This window comes from Perna viridis, chromosome 2, assembly GCF_037379345.1.
Source record: "Perna viridis isolate PV_CMFRI_1.1 ecotype Kerala chromosome 2, ASM3737934v1, whole genome shotgun sequence".
NCBI lineage: Eukaryota > Metazoa > Mollusca > Bivalvia > Mytilida > Mytilidae > Perna > Perna viridis.
The window spans coordinates 9,355,835-9,381,186 of NC_142446.1; the positions used below are offsets into that span (position 1 = coordinate 9,355,835).

The following is a 25,352-nucleotide window of genomic DNA, read 5'->3' on the forward strand; positions in this document are numbered from 1 at the left end:
ACCTTGGTTCCCTTGATTACTCTTTCACAGATACTGTGAAGTCAGCCTTAAATCTTGATCTACACTTAGAGATCGATGATAAAGGAAAATCGTTGACCAAACTTTATGGCAAACGTGATAGCAGGAGGAATTTACAGTACACATAAACTCCCTGGTTAGCATAGTTCATATGTTTTATGAAAATAAATCGTTAAGAGCTTATAATGTGATACCTCCTTCTATTTCCGTATTCGTCACATGTAAATAAAAAAACACGTGTGTGTTTTTATGACCGATCGTCAAATATATTTTTCATTCTGGAAAAAGTCAATTCATATCAAAATTCAAGAAATAAATTGCCTTTAATATCGGTATTACCGAGCGTAGCACAATCTTAAGCTAGCTGATAACAATATTTCTTTTTTTTAATATACTATGTTATTCTTAACATTTCTAGCGGGAATTATAAATTTCATCATATAAACATATAAAGCAACTAAATAACAAAAAATAAAAATGTGTAGCCTTTTTTAGGTGTATCACATATTACAGAATTTGCAAATTTCTGTATGCTTTTACATAACCTATATAGCCATAGTAAAGGTTTGACATAGGCAATTTTCCTGTTACAGCGATCGAGTCTTGTTGAATTTTTTATCATTATTTACGAATTTTAGAATTATAAAACTATTCTTTAAAAAAAACAATACTGTTTTTTCTTTCTTTTATGATTAAACCAGGTACTACAAATTACACTCCTTGATTCAACTAATACTGAGAGATGGGCGGAACAGTCAGATTTTATCCGGACTCGACTCTTTTTTTCTTCTTGGTATATGCGGAGTAATTGTTAACAATGTAGTTCGTTGCAAATGATGTCAACTATACTGATATATATATATATATATATATATATAAATATATATTTGAAACTATCTGTTATAAATAACATTTTGAGGAATTTTCTCATTGAATTCAGTGCACAAACTCTGCCGAAATATTTTCATTATAAATGTATTTACTGCCTGGCAACCGCGGACGTACTCGGCGTCATTGATTGTTGTTAGGTTACATTTGATTGCCTCCAATCGTCAACAATGTCGAAGCTTTCTCCATCAGATGCAAAGGCCATTGGAGAAGCCCGTGAGTCTTGGTGTGCAGTAGAAATGAAGAAAGAACAAAGTTGGTGTCGAAAAGAAAGAAAACATTATCAAGACCAGTTTGGTAGCACGGTATTCGATGTTCACAAACCAGGATATCAGCCAAGGTGTACTTTTGAAGTCGAAGCACCTACACACAGAGAGCGAAGACATCACAAAGACCAAAGTAAGAATCGTGTTATCGCTTGTCCTTTTTCTTACGATCAATTTTTTTTTCAAAGGTTTTTCTTACTATTGTTCAAATTTGCCTTATGTTCAATATTTTGCCTCCAAGTTTGGTGCTGGCATAGATATACTTATAGGTATGGTTCATGTAGGAACACTAAAACCCCCTTCAAGATGTTGCTAAATGTGCTGGTTGTTGAAAGTGACCCCTCTTTTGTTTATTGCGCCTCATTTTTTATTACAAAATTTACAATGAAAATTTATTCAATATCATCATGTTGCCACAACCTGTTGCAAGACAGTGCGACCATATAACAAAAGAGTGTTCCAATGCTTAATTGAAAAATTTTTTGATTAGGATGGAAATTTGAGTGTCATTTGCATTTTTTTTTTTTTTTTTTGGCATTTCATGAAATGTCTTTTATTATAATTTTGAGATAATCAGCTTTTAGATAAGAATACCATATTGTTCGATAAAAGAACTCACTATTGAATTGATTTGTTGACGTGTATACTGGCATCGGTGCAATATCATGAAAATTACACCTCGAGGGGGCAAACACTTTAAATACAATCTTAGATCTATCGGAATAGTTTCAACAACCGTATAAAACCTTTTTGCCCTCCTTCTTATTATTTACAACCAAGTAGGAGGCATAGGCTTGAGCAGTTCTGATATGAGATTAGAGAATAAAATGTATTCCTGCAACCAGTTAAGGTTGAGTATTTTTGTAGTTGTTTGTTTTTTTTTATTCAGTCCCGAGGCCGTGTCCTTGACATTCAAAAATTTAGATAACTTTGATTAATTTAGTAGATATTATTGCATGTTAAAAATCTTTCAAACGAAAGAACTTGTGACCCAATGTCCTCACGCGAATTCATTAACTGGTAAACAGTCGCATTATATGTCATGTATCCCGAATTTCCTCTGACTCTTCAACCCTCCCACTTTTTATTTGGTTATTGGTATGTCGGGTTATATCCACCAAAAAGAGAGAGTAGCAGCCACAGCATACGCTTGCTTCTATCAACAGGTTATTATCAAATATTAATATACACGTAGCTATGATAGAAACAAGGGCCTGTAGAGTCAGAGGAAATCTATATGGGAAGTTATTGTTGATGCTATATCATTATGATCAATTGTCAATATATATCATAAGGTAAAATATTTTCAATGTATTTTATACTGTTAGAGTACAATAATATTATAGCTGTTATTTCGATGTTTATAGGTTTCCTTAATTTATAATACCACGGTAAGACTGCTCAGTTCTACAATACTTAGTTAATTAATCCATAGAAGGTGCTGTTAACAGTAATGCTTTGTTTGTAATTAGTTTTCCTCCGCTTCCCATCACATTGTAATGTAGATTGTAACGTTAGTCCTTCCTGGCTATGTATGTTTATAGTGACTATGCATGAAGAATAACTGCATGTGCTTTGAGCTTGTTAATGGATTTTGTGGTAATATCTGATGAGAATCAGTTAACCGAATGTTGTGCATCGTCATAAAACATGTTTTCGATGTAGTCATGCAAAGACCAAACTAATGCTTTACGATTTATGTTTCTCTAACTATTATATTAGACAAAATTATATTTCCTTTTGTACATTTTCAAAAGTATGTTTGAAAAAAATCTCAAGAGAATAAATGATCACCTTATAATAGCTGAAGGTTTTAATCACTAGTACTTATACTTAATATGCTTTGACAATACCTTACATAACGTGTTGTTATAGTGGTTTCAATATACTGTATTATAGATTGTAAATATAACCCCCCCCCCAAAAAAAAAAAAAAACAAACAAACAAACAAAAACAAATAGACACACAAACACATAAGATGAATAAAATCATAAATCTATAGCGAGCCGAAGTAGGCAAAAATCAATATTATGTAATATTAGAAAATGAATTTTTAATATTACAAAATCATTTTTTTAAATATTAGAAAAGATTTTTTTAATATTAGAAATTCATTTTGTAATATTAGAAATTCATTTTGTTATATTAAAAATTCATTTTCTAATATTACAAATTCCTGATTTAATAATATTATAAAATATCACACATTTTGTAGGATGTAATAAAGTGTACTACTGAAAATCACTTTGCAATATAGCAAAATCAGTCACATTTTTTAATATTACAAAATGATTTTCTAATATTACAAATTCATTTTCTAATATTACAAATTCAATTTTATTTTTTAATATAAAAAAAATGTTCTGTGATATTGGAAATCTATTTTGTAATTTTAGAAAATGAATTTGTAATATTAAAAAAATATTTTTTAATATTGGAAAACACTTACTTTCTAATATTATAAATTCATTTTCTAATATTAAAAAAAAATAATTTTCTAATATTACAAATTCTTGATTTAGTAGTATTATAAAATATCACACATTTGTAATATTACAAATCGAATTTGTAATATTGGAAAATTAATTTGTAATATTAGAAAGTGAGTTTGTGATATTAGAAAATGAGTTTGTAATATAACAAAATCACTTTGCAATATTGCAAAATCAATTACATTTTTTTTAATATTACAAAATGATTTTCTAATATTAGAAGATCAATTTCTAATATTCAAAAATAGTTTTTTAATAATAGAAATTCAATTAAATTTTTAATATTAAAAAAAAAATGATTTTTTTAATATTAAAAAAGTGTTTTGTGAAATAAGAAATCTGATTTGTAATATTAGAAAATGAATTTGTAATATTAAAAAATCATTTTTTTAATATTAGAAAATGCTCATTTTTGTCTGCCTTGGCTTGCCATATAAATCATTGTATGATCAATGTGTTGCATTAAACATAGCAGGTAGCATTTAAAATCTGTAACATTTGTCTTTTTTTTCTCTCTGAAATATGTACACGCATTCATTGATATGTGTATTGCGTGTCTTTGGTACACGCTATTTACACAAATTCGTATTTTGTGTACGACGTTACATGTAACTCGCGTCAGTATTAAACATTCTCATCTGTTATTTCAGATCGAAGCGTCCTCCAGATATAAGTGGAACAGAAGAAGATAATTCGACAAGTTATCAAATAGAACCACCATTGTATTTCTTACGTCAGTATTATACATACTTTAAATCAATTGCTCATGTAAGGTGCACCTTATAATGTCTTATATACATTTCAGTATTACACTTTATTATATGACAGTGCAATAAAGAATCTCCAAATTCGGTGATTTTTTTTTTTTTTTGAAGCAATAAATTCTTTAAAAACGACCGCTCCTACAGGCTAAAAACCACCAATTCCACTTTCCATAGGCTTCTATGCTAATTTCACAATATTCAATGGCTTCTCTGGACTTTACCTTAACTTTAACCTGCAGAGGACTATATATCAGCATGATTCTACATATGTCAGCTCACAATCCTCAGAATGGCATGTGGGGTTAGCAGACTTGCAGTGCAGTACTGGTCACCAGAAGTGAAGGGTCTATAAATAGCATGGGAAATCCCAGTGTTTTCACAAGATAGGGGTATATTTAAAAATCATTATGGAGATTAGGCCTCACATCACAAGAAGCAAAATGCACCTATAAAATGTACAGAAATGTTTTTCCTTTCAGAAACTGTTTAAATTTTTTAAATAAGATGAGAACTTTTTTCACAGCACTATGAGGAACAGGGGTAATTTCTGCGTAGGACTATTTTTGCGTACGTTCCAAATGCTCATTGGTTGAATTGGTGGTCTGTAACCTACAGCATTGCAGATAGTTCGGCTATAGATCTTTGGACAGTTTCCGTGTCCATTCAAGTATTTTGTTATCAATATACTCTCAACCGAAACATATTCCAGGTGTTCTTTCTGAATGGCAAACGTAGACAATGAGAAAACATATTAAAAAAAATTGTAGACAATTATTTCATTATTTTAAATTTCCAATGTCATTTTACATTTGTACTTGGAATAAATGTGATGTGACACCTGTTAAAATCCATTTTGGTTTGTCATTAACAGAGATTCAGAGAATAAATACATACATTTATATGTTCCAGCATTTATTTTAAACAAATATTACACAAACCTTGTGCATCTGGTCAAGGGAAAAATGATAAATGGGACATACCCTCTTAATAACTTACGTTATTAAATAATATTAATCACCATAAAACAAAAGACTCGCTCGTAGATAAAGCAAATTGACATACTTGTCCAGCTTCTAAAAGGACACCTTCGATGGCATCATTCTGTCGTTCTAATCCATTCATAACAGGTTGGTTGACAAAAATGCCACTCTGCTATACTGACTGATATGTAACAAGACGCACTCATTTACCACCTCCTTCTTTACTGATTCATCCATAACAACAAAAGAACACACTTTTTGTTTAAGTAGCAATCCAGGTAAGAATCAAGCAAAATGTAATTCATGGTTGAAAAGTTTACATATCTTTATTTTTTATATTTTGTTAAACATGTTATAGTTAACAGGAATTAACATGTGGTTTTTCTTATAACCCGTGCTCGTATGAGATAAAAGTTATATAAAATGCACTGTATAATTCAAAATCAAGGGATATAACTCTGTAAATGACACTAAAATACAATAGAAACTGATGGATTTTCAATGTGGATTATCTTCTAAGAACAGACGTATTGGAATAAATAATTATACATTTCATCATATAGACCTATAAGGCAACTAAATAACAAAAAAATAAAAATGTGTAGCCTTTTTTTTTAGGTGTATCACATATTACAGATTTGCATGATTCTCACAAAGACTGCTACTTACAAATACCCAGTCCTACCAATTATAGACAATCAGACGACATAATCTTTGTCAACTGACAAATCAACTCACCCATAATGTAATAGGACAAAGTCTGACAAATGATTGCCGAACTGAAGCGTTCTCAAGTTGTACTTGTAAAATACACACAAACATGTACACATTGTTACAAGAAGACATTGCTAGTTACTTAAACTAGTGTTCTATTTTTATTTTTCTACATTAAAAGTATACAAAATGCTTCATCGGGAGCAGCCTAATACGACCGCAGACGACCAACAGTGAACAGTTTTGACAAGTATTGCCACACAATTTAAGCTTGTTATAGCTCTGATTTTGAATTGTGCTTACATGTTTAACACAGCATAAGATTATGAGCAAAATACAAAATGAAAGTGGTCAAAGAAATATAATAGTTATCTGACAAAGCCCCATTTCCAAAGTTTAAATACAGGATACAGTGTATATCGGAACAACCATTTCAGCCGTCCATGTAAGCACTAGTTGTTTTTGTTTTTGTTTTTTTTTGCGTATCAACATTACACACTGACCAAAGACTGCTGCACGGATCTATCCAACAACATTAAACTCTCACTGACTACAGACGGCCTTATTATATAGTCACATACACGCACACATTGGCCACAGAGTGCAGTACTGCATGACCGACCTTTTCATACAATGACGTACAATACACACTTGCTGATCACAGATATCATATACGCTCAATAGTTACAAGACACATTCACTCGCTATCCGCAGACAGCGGACCACAGATATAATACAGATATCTTACACGTTAAACAATAACAAGCCACACTCACTGAACACAGACTATTGTACTGTCCCAACCATTAAAACATTGTCGTACTGATACTCCAACGAAGGGTGAATATACTATTACAAGAGATTATGAAGATGCATTTTTTCCACTTCTCTGTGAATCATGTTGGTTGTATTCTGTTAGATCGATTCAGCCGCATCAAGCGAAATCCATTTAGACTGAAACAATGAAACAATGATAAGATAAAAACTTTATAGTTACAGAAATACCAAAATATATCGGATAGTATACATAACGGAACTGGACACAATGGTCTTAAATAACAGAAACCTTATAAAACAGAAAAACATAGAATTTCGGAAAACATAGACGTTTTTAAATTGTGTTGCAAATACATGTTGTTTTAATATCCAGTTAAAATTATAGGTTTCGATGAAGCAGAGTGTGGTGTCACTTTTCAAAGTTATATAAATATCAGAATCGATTCGACTCCATAACTAAAAAAAAATTCCATTTTGTAATATTTCCTAAACATTCTCAAATAAACTACTTAAAATTTTACCGCCATTTTTTTCAAATTTGCTTACCACATAAAAATGGTATTTTCCTATACAAGAAATTTACATTATTCAAATTACAAGCCTGTCAATACAAAGTGTAAATGACAAATGAACTACAACATCCATGATTGTAAAGATTGATCACAATAACACGAATCTTGCGAGAGCAAAAAAAATGTAATGATCGAGCGTCCTATGCGTATATAACAATAATAAAATTGCAATGAAATATCTATTATTTGTGCACAAATCTAGCCCATACAGACTTCAAAGCAATTTTACAGAGTTACAACATGTACATGTATATAGGTACTTCCCTGTACAAGCAAAGTAAAAAAAAGATCTTTGATGAAAATCGATTGTAATTTATGTTTAAACATTTTGACATGGTATGAAAAATTAACAAGGAGAACACCGAGTAATGAAGTGTCCGGTTTAAGCTGCAGTAATCACAAGTCATCCTCAAGTATATAGTTTCAATGTATCTCTTTCTATTTTGAGTTAATTAACGATGATTCTGATTTTACATTATGCTTTTCGAACGTAAATATTTACAAATAGTATTGTAATATCAGGTACCTGTCCAAAACGAACAGGAAATACAATGCAGACAACGGAATAAAATGACGTAGCGTACGGTGTTGGTGTCATTTTTTAATTCGAAATCGGCAAAATTTGACGTCTTTTTTGTATTGCGACGTATATCGTTCTATAATCGTTTCATGTGAAAAGAAGTGTGCTTGGTTATTTTTTTTTATAAAATAACACACACGATATGTTTTATTATTTAATTATCCAATTCGATATTTATTTTTCGTACGTTTTGGTCAATTGAAACGATCAGATTACATCCTGATATGGTAAATAGTTTGGCATTTCGTGATGCAAAAAGTAAAACACACTCACTAAAACAGAAAGCCAACAAACCTGCAAGCAAAAAAAGTCAGTAGCACCCCCACCCCGGAAATCATATTGTGAAAGCGTATTAAGTGAATCTTTCCTATTTGATTTTATACCTCTAATGTAGATGTATGTTGATATTTCCGAATACATGTACTCGTCTCGGAATTCTAAGGTATGTTGCTAAACATATAATACTGCTAAACATTTCGAGGAAACAAAACCATGGCAAATCTCCCTCTTTGAGAAATTTTGAGAGCGAAATCTCCCGTTTTTATAATACGACAAAAAAAAAAAAAAAAAAAACGTGCGGTCGTATAATGTCGTGGTCTGGGGACACTTCGTTTCCGTGCGATAACTTTAGTTGTGGTTGACGAATTGTTCTGGAATGTTGATATGATTTTACAAACAGCTAAGAAGATTCCTATTTACTTTTCGATTTTGTTGCCCCAGCCGCTTTTGAAAAAAGGACCAAAAAGTGTGAAAAATACGTATTTTATAAAAACCCATGAAGATTGGTTGTTTTTTTTTTCGATTTTAAATATTCTATTTTAATGTGTTCTTTATTTAATTCGGCTAAACAAATGTACAGCAGATTTTATGTGTTTGGACCGTTTTCAAGTTATAGGGGTCAAAGTTGAGCAACGCCTAAAAACATTTACATAACTCTTATTTTTTGTCCGATTTCGAAACTTTTTATTTCATCGGATACTTCATTGGATTCCTCATTAATAATCCTGTCAGCATTTTCAATCAGATTACGAATATCTCTTACGGTTTTCTAGTTATAAGGGGTCAAAAAGGCCACACCAGAATAAATCATTGTTTTGTGTTGTTTTTGGTCCGATTTGAAAAAAAAATCAAAAACATTTTTTTTGCAATATTTGTACAGCTTGTTAAATAATTGCCAACAGGTAATTAGACGATCATGAAATACGTTCATTTTACAATATTTCACTAGCAAATGTGCAAGCGCGTGTCTACACATTCCAAAATACTTTGATCCAGGCACGCTGATCCCGATTTCACCAGGACATCATTGCATATGAACAGACAGAAGTGCGCGCACTGTTTTCTTTTCAATCCTTCTTTCATTATTTTATCAGATTCGCTGAAATCGTATTTTTTTTATTCATTACGTCCACAGTCGTAATAATTTAATTTGGTATCGTATTTTTTCAATACTTTTTATTGTTTTCAAAATTGACGTTGAAAGAGTTTTTACGTCGCAAAACAGAACGTTACTTTGGAAACGTCACAAATGCGCTTTGTGACATTTTTGTTAGACACGGTTTTACATACATATAACCCATTTGTTAAGACAAAGAAAGAAATGAAATGGAGGATGAATACATTTTTAAGTATATGAAGAAATAGACTCGATACCATTTGCCTTTTTGAACAATTCTTTCGAATTTCGTATACTGTACGCGTGAATAAATAAAATATACAAATTTTAGATATTGTGACATTTTGGTTAGACACAGACAAATTACTGCTCTTAGATACACGTTCAACCAAGTACCATTATTTTTAGGATATACTATCTGCACCATATATATATGTAAAATTCAAAATTTCAGTTATTAGTTCACTCAAAGCTAACGAAAAAAGCTTTTGATAAAGACCGGGTAGCACGCAGCGTGTAGAAAACGTCGGGAAAAAGACAACGTGACATCACAATTTCCGTGCGTATTTATCTACTATAGGGAAATACGCACAAAAAGGCTTTTAACAAAAAGACTGATTGAACGTTTTATATATAATTTCATTGGGGTTATGTAATAGAATGTAAATATAGTTAATAAAAGTCCCGATTAACTAAAGCTGTTCGCATAACTTTAAGAAAAAATGTCTAACATTTTGTCTTCAAATCGGTTTCTTTCCATTTTTATAATGTCCACATCAAAGGAGAGATATTTGTGATATTGTAGTACACTTTGATCTTATCATTGCGTCATGAAAAATATGCTCTTCCCAAAAAAGTTTGTTTTATCAAAATATGCCAAGAAACAACTTAGATGTATTGGTGAAATGGGAAGCAAGCATTTCTTAATGTTACCCGTCCACATATGAAAATAGACGTTCTTGTGATCGAATAATGCTTTCCCTCCACAATTAACGGCATCTTTCAAAGATTTATGATTGTAATCCTAAAACAACAACCATTTTCGAACATTTTGATATCTATGTTGCCTTTGATAACTCCACATTCTAATAGCAATATTTCGGTTTTCGTAACCAGCCCTGGTTCAATCGAACATGACACCAACAACGTACGCAACGTCAATACAATCACTATATATAGAACTTAGATAAGGATAGCAAAACATTGCATTTGCAACGTGATCTTCCACACAACTACACAAAAAAACGTCGTGTTCAGGTTTTGTATTTATGTCCTGCTCCGCCAACGACATCCTCACGTTGCAAGTGAGTAAAATTTACCCACAAAATTTCAACTAATTCTAAATTTTACGAAATTCGAACCGGGTCAGTATAGAGTTCGAAACAGTGCTCGTGAAACTTAGTAATCAAATGAAAAGTGATTTTCCTCTCAAATTGATTTTCCTTTCAAATTTCTTTTCATTTTAAAGTAGCTGTCCAGTGTACTGTTCCTATGCATCTTTATCTGTAATATGATTAGACGCCTGTCTGTGTGATGTATTTTTACGAACTCATCTTGTTCAATTAACCTCCTTTTAAGTATTACTCATCTGAGTGCTATTGATTCTGTTCGTAGTGGCAACAAATGTTCCATACCACGAAAGAATTACTTTTTGTTGTTACAATTCTGTTTAGTAATAGGATTCAAAAGGGACCAGAAAACTTAACCACATAACCTTAGAATATATATATGGGTCTCTATGAAATTGTACCACATGGTTTCATACCCCAAAGTTTTTTTTTGTATCCTTTCTTTTCTCTACATTTTACCCCAAAGTAACACCCTGCAAAACAATAAACTACAATTCTGTGAGACTTGAATGCATCTAGAGTAGAAAACATTCAGAAAATTTGTAACTACATGTATAGTCAAAAAACATCTCAAACCTTGTTTCCAGTATCTTTTTATCTATGTCGTCCCAAAGAATTATTTTAATATTAATACGAGAAAGAAATGCAAATTCCTGTCGTTTACTTACACTTGCCGCATGGGTATCCCACTCTTTTCAACATGTCCTGAAAATATAAGGAGAACAATGAAATGTCCTTATTGTTTAATGAAAATGCAACACAAATGTTTAAAAAGAGACAAACTTTCCGTGATCACATACAAATATTTCTTTTAAAAGCATCATTGCTCACTGTTCAGGAACAATGAGCAATCTAGAATCAACTACAATTTTCAGTACAGATGGACAGAAGATGCATACTCTATGTACTGGTTAATTATGTAAACATGTGTTAAGGCGTACCATTTATTCGCAACATTGATATCGAAGAAAACATTGATCTTTGTAATGAATGACATCGATACAAAATCCGCTGAGGGATGATCAAATAGCAGTCTTGCATCTATTCCTGAGTTTGGATGTATATGCATCATTGCATCAATTTATTGCTTTAAACATAACTGCTTTTTAGTTTGAGGTTAAAAAAGGATGTAATGGACTTCCTGCTTTGATCTAAATAGATAAATGCTTACAATGTGTACAAATTTGACTGTAATTAATACAATAAAGTTAAGGCGTTTATTGTACATGTAGGTTCTGTGATTAAATTGCCCTGACAATCCTTTACAGTTTATTTTATACTGAAGGAAAAAAATATATTAGGTTTCAGTCAAAGTAACGAACTGTTTTATTTTCCTACAGTACATTTTAAGTTAATAAAAGTTTTTGATAGTTTTTATAACAAATGAATGTCGATAATTGTCTTTTAACAAAAATGTAATGACTATTCAAGTATTGAGCATTAGCTTACTGACCTTTGCGTTCAAAAGCAACAATACACTCATATATTGTAATCAGTTGGTTTAATGAGGCCGTTCGTGGTCGCCCTCCTCCACATAAAGTACACCCTAATACTTTACTGTCTACAATAACGACAGGTTGGCCTTTTGGAGATATCTGCTGAATTCTTAGAACACCCTCTGCCTTGGCATTTACGTCCGGTATTATTAAATCGAATACTCTAAAGTTGTCTCTATACAAATGAAATTCTATGTCCATGTTACTAGAATGGAAAAGATCTTGAATATTTCCCGATATATCAATCTGAAAATACAAACAAGAAGCGGGTATTTCTAAATATTCAAGACATTATAGCGTTGACTAAAACAAAGATGATTTAGAATGTTTATAATACCAAGCCATAATAATGAAATTTTAATTTTACACGATAAACCCTACCTTGAACACAGAATTTATGAAACAGAAAACAGTTTCAGATTCGCCAAGTTTCTTGTATCCTGTTTTAATCCACCGTTCCTCTGCAACTTTTGTCTTATTGAGGAGAACACATTGGGTAACTAACGAATAACTATCTGTTTCTATTTGCTGTTTGGAGAAGATCAAAAATTTAACTTTTCTCTTGTGTTCTAGTGAAGCTTGTAGAAAATCTTTAAATTTCGTTACGCCACCCTCTTCCGTTCCTCCAGTCTGTAACACTGCAAATATACTATAAAAGAGGAAAAATCATTTATAGCACAAAATACCAATAATATAAATATTGCTATTGTCGGTATGCAGTACAAATATTTTAATGAATAATCTTATATCTGCATCATTAGAAAGTTCACGATTGAAAAATAAATTGCTTATGGGAAATAAAAAAACATTGAGGGAGTAGGCCAAATCTAACACCGATGAGTTATACCGAACTACATTGTTATAGCCTAATGTTTATTACAAGGAATGAAGTCTCTGTGTTTTACGGATTTGAATTATGTAAGTCAACCAAATCGAACAAAATCAAGAACGATAACTCTTGCAAAGTACTAATTTCGTGTACAGTCTATAAAATTTCATCTCAAAAGCGCAACACTCATATTAAAAACTGTGGTCTGTAACTGATTCTGAATAAGAAATAAATGTGAATTCGGTGATTTTTTTTTGACAAGCATAAATCACCTCCTGCCTGCCTATAAATATTGTTACTTAAATCATATTGTTCATTCCTTATGCCTCTTCAGACAGTTATATATAACGTCTAAGAATGTGAAGACTCTATTCTCTACACTGCTCCATCGGATCAAATTGATACAGGGAAGATAATGTAAACATATAGAAGGGTCTGAAAAATTCCCAACGATGTTAGAACTGTCGTTCCCTCCGCGGGACTCGAACTCGTACCGCTGTGACATCTATGGCAAACCGCCTGCACAAAGTCCAGCGTCCTAGACCACCCGGCCAGCCAGGCTATATAAATTACAGCTTTCGCTGGCCGTTTCATTCCTCATTATTATGTAGGATAATTAATTTGATCCCCTATCCTACATAATAACACCTAGATGGATTGTCCCGTACTACCATACATCGTGTACTAAGTTGCAACCCAAAGTTAATCCTTCGAGGAGGAATGACCCGGCCAGCGAAAGCTATATATTACCTGGCCTAGTGTTCTATGGCGCTGGACTTTGTGCAGGCAGTATTGCCATAGATGTCATAGCGGTACGAGTTCGAGTCCCGCGGAGGGAACGACCAAAAATTTGCTTCGCAAAGTTGACAGTTCTAACATTGTTTGAAATATTTCAGACCCTTATATATATATATAATTTGTAATATGACGTCATCAACCTGTTTTGCTGATTTATTCTTTAAATTATGAAACTAAAATTAAATTATATTGAATGACTGTTATATTTTTTCGGTCTAATTGAAGTGTGCACCACGTGATTGAGGTTATTTCCTCACAGACCGAAAAAAAATATAAGTTATTCTTTAAATATAGTTCAGTTCAGACAATAATATATATCTACTGTGTTGGTGAATAGCCTCGAGGTCACAGTCCTAAATGCAGAAATATACGAATAATATAAATACATGTTTTGAAAATTTCGGTAGTACATGTTTCACTGAGAATATCAAGTGATTGGAGCAGTATGACTATTCATGATCAGGGGCGGATCCAGACATTTATAAAAAGGAATTAGGCTGTCATTGTCTTTTAGGACATTTTTACACTAATTATTCATTGCGACCGTAATAAAAACAAATAATATCTTCATTAAAAAGAGAGCCGACGCAGTAAAATTGTGTTATTTTTACATAAAATTTTCTACATTTCATTCAGGAAATAACACATGGCACGCAATTTCAAATTTGGATACTTTTTTCGAACGCCACTACGTTTTCGGTATTTGGCCAATCGGGAAACAGAATTGCGATCAGGTGACTTGCGTTTCCATAGAAGGGCGTCTTTAAGGTCAAAAAGTAAAAAGCGAAAGTATACCGACTGCGTCGGAAAAACAAACGAATAATCTGTTGCGAGATATATACTCATGTTGATCTCATGAATTGCAACATACGTGGGAAGTGCCATTGTTTTCAGGGTTATCCTATCTGCCTTTGGTTTACAACCATCATTTATGAGCCGCAAGTCTTTTACATGGCTTTGGTGCACATTTCCCATTACTGGATGAAGAGTTTCGTCTGAATTATTTGGAACAAAAATAGTCAGCTCAATGTCTTTTGAAAACCGGACTTCTTTCGAGAATGAAAAGATGTTGCTTGCAAACACCTTGTTGCCTCTTTCATCTTTAAAATCCTCGGCAGGTATGACCTTCAAATAGGATAAGCAGTAAAACTAAGTTAGAATGCTTATGTAATCTAAAGATGTTGGTTGCATGAAGATACAAAAAGTTGCAATGGACATGAGAAAACAAACGGTACTGCAACAAACCGAAAAAAAATCTACTTACTGTCGTCATTAAATTTACTTACATGAATATTTACATCGTCGTCATATGATACACTATATGCTGGATTGACTAATTTGAAACTATGTATACTGCTCAAGGTTACAGTGTTACCAGTTTTTAAGAACGATATTCTTTCAACTGCCTCATTGTAGCATACTGTAAATTTACATCTGTTTTGTTTTCTGTTTTTCATAATGATTTTTACTGCTAGATTTAACTCCTACAAAAATGAATTGAAATTAAAATTAAAATTATATGCATATGCAAAATGTTCTCGAATGTTTTAAAGAAATTAATGAGACTAACTTATTTAAAAACGACTTCCTTTATTTGTATACGTTGTTCATATATCTTCCCATACTTGTCGCTAAGTACACTAAATTGCCGGATTTATACTCACTTGAAATAAAACGGGTGCCGCTAGCGGAGCAGGACATTCTTACCCTTCCGGGGCACCTGATGTTACACCCGTGTTCATGTCGTGTAAAAGATATGTCAATTTGTTATCTCAATCAAATCGATGCATCCATTACACAACAAGTATTATAAAATGCCTGCTTTTGTTCCCTTCCGATCTGTAAATTATTAATAGTTAGAGTCATAAATCCTCAAATTCAAGCAAAACCTACCTCATCGTACTAGAATTTCAAAGAGGTCCATTCATTTTTATTTAGCCATAAGCCCGGAAAATGCTTGTTTTGGCCCCTCATAAACAGTTTGGGCCATAACCCCTAAATAAATACAAATCTTGATTTCATGGTATGAAATTTTGTCAAATCTTATCCAGATCTACCAACAGATATCAAATGAAAACCAAGTGTCTACGGACAAAGACTGGGGCGACAACGAAGAAGTCACACAAATCAAAGTTGCAGTCGTCCTTGGGTGCAACCATTACATTATACCGTCCCTGGATTAAGACTTGTGATTGGTCTTCAAAATGTAGTGGTGCAATTCAACCCTTACAATTAATACGCCATAAGTGTAAGAAATGTGATACAGCTCATCTCAAAATTTGGTCAGGTGGTAAAGCCATTCAAAAATCAAAAACAAGAACAAATAAAAGAAACTAAGCTAAACAAATATGAAAAAAAATATCACTTATTATATCCTCTAGTAGCGCAACACTTCTCTGTAAATACCTGTTGTTCATCGGACATTTCACTAAGATCATTCTCCATGATCATTACTTCGCCTATGCAGTTCTCAATACCTAAGAAGGTCAAGGCTTTACATGGTGATGTTTTAATAGTAATAGAAAGCTGTAATTCATCTTGTGTTGTCATCCAGGTTCTAATATCATATACGTCTGTTAAACAATGTACCGATGTATCGAGATGGAACCTCGTATTACAATATTCTTTCCGCAGTTTGTAACATTGCAGAACAAATGAACTTTGTATGTTTTCAGTTATAATATTTAACTGTAGGGATTCACTTTGGCAAGGCCTGTTAGGTTGTGCAAATAATAAGTCTTTCTTTACCAACCTATAATAAAAACGCCGATTTGTCAATTAACACAAAAACACAGATTTAATATTACACATATTGGTGTCAAATGCTGTTCACTGATTAGTGACAATCAACTGACACGTTTCAGTTAATTTGAAAAAAAAACAATACTTGACTAATAAACAGCTGTAGGCAAAACATCAGTAAGAAACCAGTTAGATACGGGACGAATTGGCACAGTGTGGTCGATTTTTCAAAGCAGTCATTTCTTTACATCCGGATTTTGATGTCCTTATAAGGAAGTTACTACTGGTTAAAGTTTAGTTACATGGAAGTCCGGTCCGAATGAAAAAAAAAACGAGATATTGATTAGACCCGAAAGCAAATTTATTTCAAACATAAACATGTTGTAAGGCTCGTGAAACGAATTTGCCAATTAATAAAACATCTTTAGTTTGAAAGGTTGAAGACAAATCAATACTAATGCCATGGACTTCCATAACTCAAACTTGTGAATTTCAATATGGATCTTTTTTGCTAATATGTTTTACAAATTTCTCGGGTCGGACGACTGCTATGTCAATTCCGATCTCAATCTTAATTGATAAAAACGTAGTATTATATGTGACAAGTACCACCATTAGAAGTTCTTTGCGAAATACAAGTCGTGTATGAGATCCTCGTGGTCTAGATCAGTTTGAAAGGGAAGAAATTTTTGCAGTAAGAAACAGTTTATCAAATTCCATGTTTTAAATAGATTAAAAAAAACAACAACAACCAACCCATTTCTAAATCCTGGTATAAGTTGACAGTGACTGTCAAAAGCCTCTAAAATATTAATTTCTGCCTTTCCGTAGTGCCTTTCTGTCCATTGCTAAAATTAGATTTGAGTAACTTTGACATGAACAAAGTTATAACCCTTGCAATTCGAAAGTCAGACAATACTACAAAAGAGAATCTTTCACGAGTTCACGTGTTATATGCATAAAATCACCGAAATTGTCCTAGAATGCCGATTTAATTTTGTTTAAATTTTACTCTCCATTGCCATAAACAAAAATCACGGTCATGAACAGGAAAAATTTATTTTGCCATACTCATGAACTTAAGCCCTTGTGCTTTTTACGCTTCTTGTTAAAAACTTTTAAAACAGTGGATCGGGCAGTGGTTGATTGATTGATTGTTGGGGTTTAACGCCCGAGCAGCAATATTTCAACTATATTCAGGCGATTGGCAGTGGGTAACTCATTGTTGAAAACACGTATAATAAACACAATTGTTTCCGTGAAATCTTATTCAAAATGTTATCTGAAATGCTGATATGACATTCATTTCTTTTATAAATGTCAGTAATTCGAGGTATGAAATAAATAAAATGCATTACAATTGCATCATCAAGTGGAGATTACTCACTTTCCTCTATCATTCTATTGTACGTTTGAACTCGCTTTTCCACATCCTTTGACACTCCTCAGACGAACAAGCTGTGCCACCATTGTCAATTTTTTGTGTTTTTTTTTCTGAGCAAGATTCACTATTTTTCCATTTGTGCCTAATTCTTACAGATTCGAGCAATTAATAACTTCGGACGGAGTTACCATTTGTTTATATAATTCTAATCTTCGTTTTGGTACCGTAATCTCAAGCCCCTGCAATAAATGTTCGGTTGTACGACTATTTGATTCTGAGAGGGAGCTGGCAGATTTTAAAAATAAATAAACTGACTCTCATTATGCTGAAATAAAAAAAATCTGACCTTATCATACCAGAAAATAAATATTCTGACCCTGACCCTGGATAGTAACCTGAAAATAAATATTTTGACCCCAGTTGGCTTAAAACTTTGAGGGTTGATAATCATTTTACATCTATATTTCCAGTATCAACTGGAGTTAAACGGGTTGTTTAATTTCGCCGTCACTGTTTGCTATTTTTATTAATGACTTGGCAACTCAAATTAAATCTATGAATAAGAGTATTGATATTGATGGTACTAATCTAAGCACTTTTATATGCTGATGATATTGTTCTTGCTCCCAATGAGTCTAATTTACAATGTATGTTAAATTGTGTAAATGAATGGTGTATTGAGTGGCAGTACCAAGTTAAATATACATTTTAGACCTAGCTCTTTTGAACGTTCAGCATTTAATTTTATTTGTGGTGAGTTTAACATAAGCTATGTAGATTCTTATAAATACCTAGGATGTGGTTTAGTGAACATGTAACTTGGGACAATCAGCTGTCAGAGAACTATCCAAATTTGCAAGTCGTGCATTGGGATGCCTGACAACCAAATTTTATGCCTGTGGTTGTATGAACTATAACATATTTACAAAATTATACGAGTGTTTTGTACAGCCTAGTCTACTGTATGGTTCATCTATATGGGGTCTTACAGAAAAGAGACTTTATAATAATGTTCTGAATCGAGCTGCTGATATTTCTAGGAGTGCCGAAACGAACAAGTAATGCTGCAGTGCATGGAGATTTAGGTTGGATGTCGTATATATCTATGCAGAGACTTAAAGTGATTCGTTTTTATTATAAACATAACATTGAACAGTGCCGTATTTTACATAAGATTAACGTTTGGTCCGGTAAAGAAGATCTTAGTATTCTAAAGTAAATAAACTTTTAACGGACTTATCATTGCAACCATTGTTAGATGTGTGACTGAGTAGAAAGCTTTTTTCTTGGCTTTCAACGCTCTAAACGCAACGACTTAGTTGTATGGGGAAAACAAACAAGTGGTAAAAGTTCGTCAATGGAAGCTGTAAAAATTGTTGCAAGAAGTAACGTACTGATGACTTTACAGTTTCAATTTCGAGCGTATATAGGAGCAGGGGCGACCGTAGCAATATGCTATGTGTTGTGACAGCTGCCCATTCTAATACTGAACAGTACAAACTCAGTTAAAAAAAACATTCTTGCGTCAACATTCTCCTAAAACCAGTTTACGGCTTCTTCTTTTCATGGGCTATCTGTAGATGATATTCAGTGATATTAGTGTTCAACAACATTACAATCCATTTGAAACGAACAATTCTTTGTAAAATGCATCTGTAAAACAGGCTGTTCGCTTTAAACTTGTGTGTTTTTTTTTCAAGTTTAAGGGCTAATGTTTTATGCAATTCAAGGTGTAACAATGATATTACTACATGATAAACATTTATCATTTGTTGTTCTTTCTGTTAATAATTCACGTTATATGATACAATACATTTTAATACAAATACGTCTATTCTTTTTCAGGTATTTTTAATCGGTGAATAAGCGTAAAATGGCATATTTATTTGAGCTATTACCCGTTATTACTAGTCAATTTAAATGTTTAGTAATTACTCGTAATAACTGACTAGGCTTATTTACTGTAACATATATACGAAAACCCTCTATAGTCTTAAAGCATGTTCTACCTTCTTGCATTATATTTTTTAAGGAACAGACCACAATAAGCTCGTTTTTATTAAAACCATTGATAGAAAATACATTTTTGGACTCTCACTTGAGTATAGGAAATAGTCAGGCCAATATATAGCTTGATTGTTTTGCATCAGACTGAAAATAAATTGTATGACCTAAAACATTTGGACAGTTCCACCCTACCCCCTCAGAATCAAATGATCGTCTCCTTATATAATTACCCATTCAGTTACACAAGGATCCTCCCCAAATCCGAGTAACATCTCTACCATGGCAGTGTTTTTATCCATGATTGCTGTATATAGTGCAGTATCTCCTGCCTGAATAGAAAATTTATACGTGAAATAGGAAGTTTTGTAGAATTGCACATGAAGAAAACATTAATGTTGTGTTTAGCGTAAATGTATAATTCTAAATCTCCTTTGTTACGCCATGAAGAGAATAATCTCAGTAGCAGCACATCGTTGTTTTATAATGATATCAAGAAAAAATGATACAGTACCTTGTTTTTGGCCTCTAACTGAGCACCAAATGCCACCAAACATACCGCAACGTTACCATGACCGCTGGCTGTTGCTAGGTGAAGTGGTGTGTCTCCATCCTGTATGTTACAAAAGACTAGGCATGTAACATGTACATGATCGTTAAAATATTCAACAACAACAACAATTAGAATAATAATTATAACATATATTATATACAAATAATCAAATTAATCGAGTGAAATGATGTTTTGAAAATAGCATTTTTATTTGGGATTGTATTGATTTAAAAAAATGATATAACATAGTTGAATATATGAATTTTCGACAATTAACACAAGGTTTTTAAAATTTATCCAACAATGTCTTCACAATAAATAAGAGGAGCGAGACGTCTTTGCTTTGTCATTCATTGTATCATAGAGTTTATTAGAGTTCCCGAAAAGTTATTTTTGCTATTCCTGAGATAGAGAATACAGATGAGTAATTCCGAAGAGAAATGCATATAATAAATCGCAAAATACAAAAGATTTGCATGGTTTCCCAAAGACTTCACATTGTTTTGACAAAGAAAAGTCCAGAAAAACTTCGAGAACGCGAACGATGGAGTCACGTGGTTGAGGTACCACAAATAACTATCTGTTGTCAAGCATATATACTAAAAATAACACGTACTCAAGTTTTCCATTATGTGATAAAGCTTTCCATGACATCATTGCCCTATAGGCGCGAAAATACTATCGCGTGTACATATAGTTTTCATGGCCGTCACTCATCTACTTCCTGTTTACTGAATACTTTATTATTTTACCCACAGTGGACATATACAAAATCATCGTCGCAGTTTTCTCAGCAAGCTTAGATATTTTACAAGATGTTTTATCCTATGGTAAAATAGCCTGTATAGCATTTTCATGGCCGTCACTCATCTGCTTCTAGTTTACTTGATACTTAGCTGTTTTACACATGAAACGTAAGCGACATATTATGTCTTCCCTGGAAGGCTCCATCTACTGACCATCTACTTGGTCAGTTGTATTTCTCCACGATTACATCGGAAAATTGCATGGAAGGGAATCATATTGTTAATCTATAACACTATACCCACTGAAATATGCCCAATGAAAATTCATTCCGTCCAGTAGAAAACTGGTTTTTTTAGCCACCCACATAAGAGAAATGACGGTCCGGTCACCCAGAATGATTTTTGATGGGTCAGTATAATGCCTGATGCGGGGAAAATATTTTAAAGTACTACCGACATTCCTATGCCATCTTCTTGGCTAATTTTCATTTTTATTTGTTATATCTGGACTTCGATGTCACGATGCGGTAACTATAATTAAAATACAGGACACAGTGGGTGATATGTCAGGATGGTTTCGAGGGTTATGCTCTTTTGTTAAAAAGTTGGCAAATAATAGCCCGGAACCCCATTCTTTATATAAGTTTCTTGAACGGAACCGCTGTCCCCTTTTTGGTAAATATACCAGAGCCTGCATGAAATATTTGAAGACAGCTCTTCCAACTGGCACTCAGCATTCATATTTATATTTCATTTCTTTGATTGATAACTATTTATAATCTCGAAGGGTTTTCTTTTCTAGCTAAACATCAATGGTTTATTATAGGTCTAAAAATGTATAGCAGCTTGATTATATAGACAGTGAACGATTGGTTTATTCCAGTAAACAATTACTGATAAGAGGTTAGAGGTCAATTTTTACTCGGAAGTTATGTGACTTCAGAGTATTAAGGTGTAATACCACTATTTCGGAAACCAGTCACCTGCACATACAAGAAAGTAGTTCGTAATGACACGAAGTAGTCCCAGTATTGCACCCTATCATTCTCCTTGTTTCGTAGAGGTATACAAACTTGGTGTCATCTGAAAGCTGAATGAATCAGTAATACTCTAAAAACTTCATTTTCTTTCTTCAGTCTAGGGTAAAAAAATTCTGAACAAAAACTCTAGGCCCCTTGATATGGCTAAATTTCAAAACGAAAGTAGTGATTTCTCCACCTGTCTACTTTCACTTTACCGTTCTTTCTTAGAAAGCACATAAGGTATGTTGATATTTTTATGAGAATTAAGGTAAACGGTGACCATCATAATGATACCCCTCTAGCACCATCTGTACTGATGAAAAAAAATTTTAGCCTTATAAAAAGCTGAATTCAACATAGAAAGTAATATAGATGCATTGCCTGCTTTTACAGTATACGATTGAAATTATATTTTAGATGATTAATTGTCAAATTCAAATATATATATAAAAGTTTTATTTTTTATCTTTGATACCCATATATGTCTTCCACGTGATTGGCTAAGTTTAAACCACAAAATAAAAAAAGGAAGAGAAGAAAACGAAATTTAAATTGAAATTTTGAATCATCAGTATTGTGTAGTTGTGTAGTTCTAGTAGTGGTGAAAGCGCTGATCCCGTTGTAAATACAGAAATACAGAAAGACTAAATTACCATCAGCGGATTATAGTTTTTAAAATACCTATAAATATCTTATGACTTCCGAGGTTCAACGCCATTAGCGCTTTGATTACTTTGATTGTTGTTATTCAGCAGATTTAGTTTGCAGTAAAAGTTGTTTATAAAGTTCGTTTATTGGCGTAAATAACATAGCATTATATTATGTATATCAGAAATACCTATATAGGGGACCCACATGTAACTATCTGTAGGTGAACCTGAATGAGGTGTTATTTTTCCTGCGATAGTGTAAGGTAATTACAGATGCTATCAGGCTTTACAAATCTAAAGGTTCTGGCAACTGCTATTTCAGAAGGATAGTTCGCCAATCTCATTAGTGATATCATATTCACTAATTTGCATATCATCAAGTGTCAAATTGGTTGGCAAATAAACAACTAAATAAACAATTGACAATTTCATAATTAGAATCCCAATTTTAAAAACGTTATAACTTTGCTATTTTATATCCAATTTTGGTTTTGTTAAATATTTCATTTAGATAAAATAATTCATATTTTGTACGTGAATTTATAACTCTTTTACTTGAAAAATAAATTTGAAATGACATTTATATGTAAACCTCCATTTTCATATTTAAATTTTAAAATTTTATGCTCATATAGTCTAATTACCGAATATTTATTAAAAAATTCCATGTATAAAAAAGCTTTATTGGCAGGGTAGAGAACCAAAAGAATTTTTCAATTATCTTAAAAATTGAAAAAGTTATGATGATTTAAAGTTGATGCAATAGTTTCTATCGTATTTTAGTGTCATTTAGAGAGTTACCTCCCTGAATTTTGAACTCTTCAGTACATTCTATATAATTATTATCTCCTATGAACAAAGGTTATATGAAAAGCCACATGCTACTTCCTGTTTACTATGACATTTTATACAAAATATAAAAAATAAAAATCTGTAGGTTTTCCAACCATCGCATTTTGTATGATGATTCTCATATGGAGTGCTACTTAAATTTTTTAAATGTATTGAATATATGAGGCAAAAAAGACCAATTTGATAAAAATAATGTGCCACCCATTGCCTGATTCTTACACCGAATGGTACTTAAATATTTATAAATAATAAGACTATACCTCATCTTTACAATTTGGATCTGCCCCCTTTTCAAGAAGAGTAGCGATCACTTCGATAATGCCTAACGACGCAGCAATGTGCAACGGTTGTCTACCTATTGTCTGAAAAACATGCATGTAGCTTAGTTAGATCTCATAATCTCTCATCATATGCAATAAATTTGACTGGTGCATTTTATTCGATAGTCGAAAACTTATAACAATATGAAGCGAGATTCGGGTAACGATCAGTTTTGTTTTACTCTTCACATTTACATAATCTGGACTAGATTCTACATGTGAACGAAAGTAAAATTTACATACCCACGTTTTTCGGCAAATAGAGCATGGATAAAAATAAATAAAGAATACAGTTCGTCCATATCAATACTTTACAGTAATAACTGCAGCATATCAGTTATTAAAAAGTGCCGCTTGAAAGGAAATCTGGGCGAAATAGTGGAAACAATGCAATAAAACAATGCAAATTTTTTTTTGGAGGGGGGTGGATGGGGTATTTGAATTTCACAAAATAAAAGTATATTTAGGTTTTTTGTTCAACCTACCAGTTGACTCGATATGCTTTCCAGTCTCATTCTGTAGACCAAATAAACTTAGCCAACAAAAACTGAAGTCATCTATAAAATATACATGTATTTCAAATAACAACAAATCAAAGAAAAAGTTATAAAAAGAAAAAAAGTACATGTTTTTTACATGTTAATTTAAGATATTATCAGAAATTCTCGGAACAGTATGAGCGAATTTGTCAAATAATATTACAATATTCACACGATCGAAATACTCAGTTTACGAAGACTCCGTCTGATATATTGATTGTGAAATCCTTTGGTTTTTTTTTTTTAAATCCAGCTTAATTTGGATTATACGATACGGATAATACACTCTCACCTTATCGTACGAAGAACTATCTTTCTTAGTGTTAATCCGGTGTTGTAATAAATACAACTGCCAAACGAATATAACATTTCCACAATTTAATTGGCTTTTGAAATTCATTTCACTTATACTTTAGTGTAACATGTATATTTAAAACCCGACCTGAAATCATAAACCGCTATTGTATTCGGTCGAATGACATAGGAATCATAATATTTTTTATTTTGGTGAGCCCTTAAGTCTGTTCAACGTGCTTGGCTTTTTACCAGTGTAACCCATTACGAACTGTTTTATAATGAATTCAACTAAGAAAGTTTACTAACCATTCTTGTTCATACGT

General features: G+C 32.5%; 2 protein-coding genes across 4 annotated transcripts; one reads left to right on the top strand and one right to left on the bottom strand.

The window, feature by feature from the left end:
* The first annotated feature begins 1,013 nt into the window (after positions 1 to 1,013).
* On the top strand, positions 1,014 to 4,516 carry LOC148623561 (protein SPATA45 homolog). 2 transcript variants are annotated; one of them, XM_088565454.1, is made up of 3 exons: positions 1,015 to 1,305; positions 2,540 to 2,563; positions 4,316 to 4,516. In XM_088565454.1, exons 1-2 carry the CDS (start codon positions 1,077 to 1,079, stop codon positions 2,554 to 2,556), a joined length of 246 nt encoding a protein of 81 aa, XP_088421580.1. In that variant the 5' UTR covers positions 1,015 to 1,076; the 3' UTR covers positions 2,557 to 2,563; positions 4,316 to 4,516. The 2 variants fall into 2 exon arrangements, with proteins under 2 accessions (XP_088421579.1, XP_088421580.1); XM_088565453.1 differs by lacking the exon at positions 2,540 to 2,563 and having other exon boundaries at positions 1,014 to 1,305.
* Positions 4,517 to 6,579: 2,063 nt separating this feature from the next.
* LOC148623562 (uncharacterized) lies at positions 6,580 to 25,251 on the bottom strand. Of its 2 annotated transcripts, none has more exons than XM_088565452.1 (13): positions 25,175 to 25,251; positions 24,679 to 24,750; positions 24,134 to 24,235; positions 20,565 to 20,663; positions 20,284 to 20,382; positions 17,419 to 17,510; positions 16,327 to 16,672; positions 15,207 to 15,404; positions 14,792 to 15,045; positions 12,675 to 12,942; positions 12,251 to 12,539; positions 11,466 to 11,502; positions 6,580 to 7,077 (listed from the first exon to the last, which is right to left on the bottom strand). In XM_088565452.1, exons 2-13 carry the CDS (start codon positions 24,706 to 24,708, stop codon positions 7,020 to 7,022), a joined length of 1,872 nt encoding a protein of 623 aa, XP_088421578.1. In that variant the 5' UTR covers positions 24,709 to 24,750; positions 25,175 to 25,251; the 3' UTR covers positions 6,580 to 7,019. The 2 variants fall into 2 exon arrangements, with proteins under 2 accessions (XP_088421578.1, XP_088421576.1); XM_088565450.1 differs by lacking the exon at positions 25,175 to 25,251 and adding an exon at positions 25,025 to 25,161.
* Between the last annotated feature and the right edge of the window lie 101 nt (positions 25,252 to 25,352).

Bases quoted from the DNA above. Each gene is read 5' to 3' on its own strand.
- LOC148623561 (XM_088565453.1), top strand. From the start codon at position 1,077: ATGTCGAAGCTTTCTCCATCAGATGCAAAGGCCATTGGAGAAGCCCGT. The intron at 1,306-4,315 runs GTAAGAATCGTG...CTGTTATTTCAG, and splicing joins AAGACATCACAAAGACCAAA to ATCGAAGCGTCCTCCAGATA.
- LOC148623562 (XM_088565452.1), bottom strand. From the start codon at position 24,708: ATGAGACTGGAAAGCATATCGAGTCAACTG. The intron at 12,540-12,674 runs GTAGGGTTTATC...TTGTATTTTCAG, and splicing joins TCATAAATTCTGTGTTCAAG to ATTGATATATCGGGAAATAT. The intron at 11,503-12,250 runs GTCAGTAAGCTA...TTATATTTTCAG, and splicing joins TGTTGCTTTTGAACGCAAAG to GACATGTTGAAAAGAGTGGG.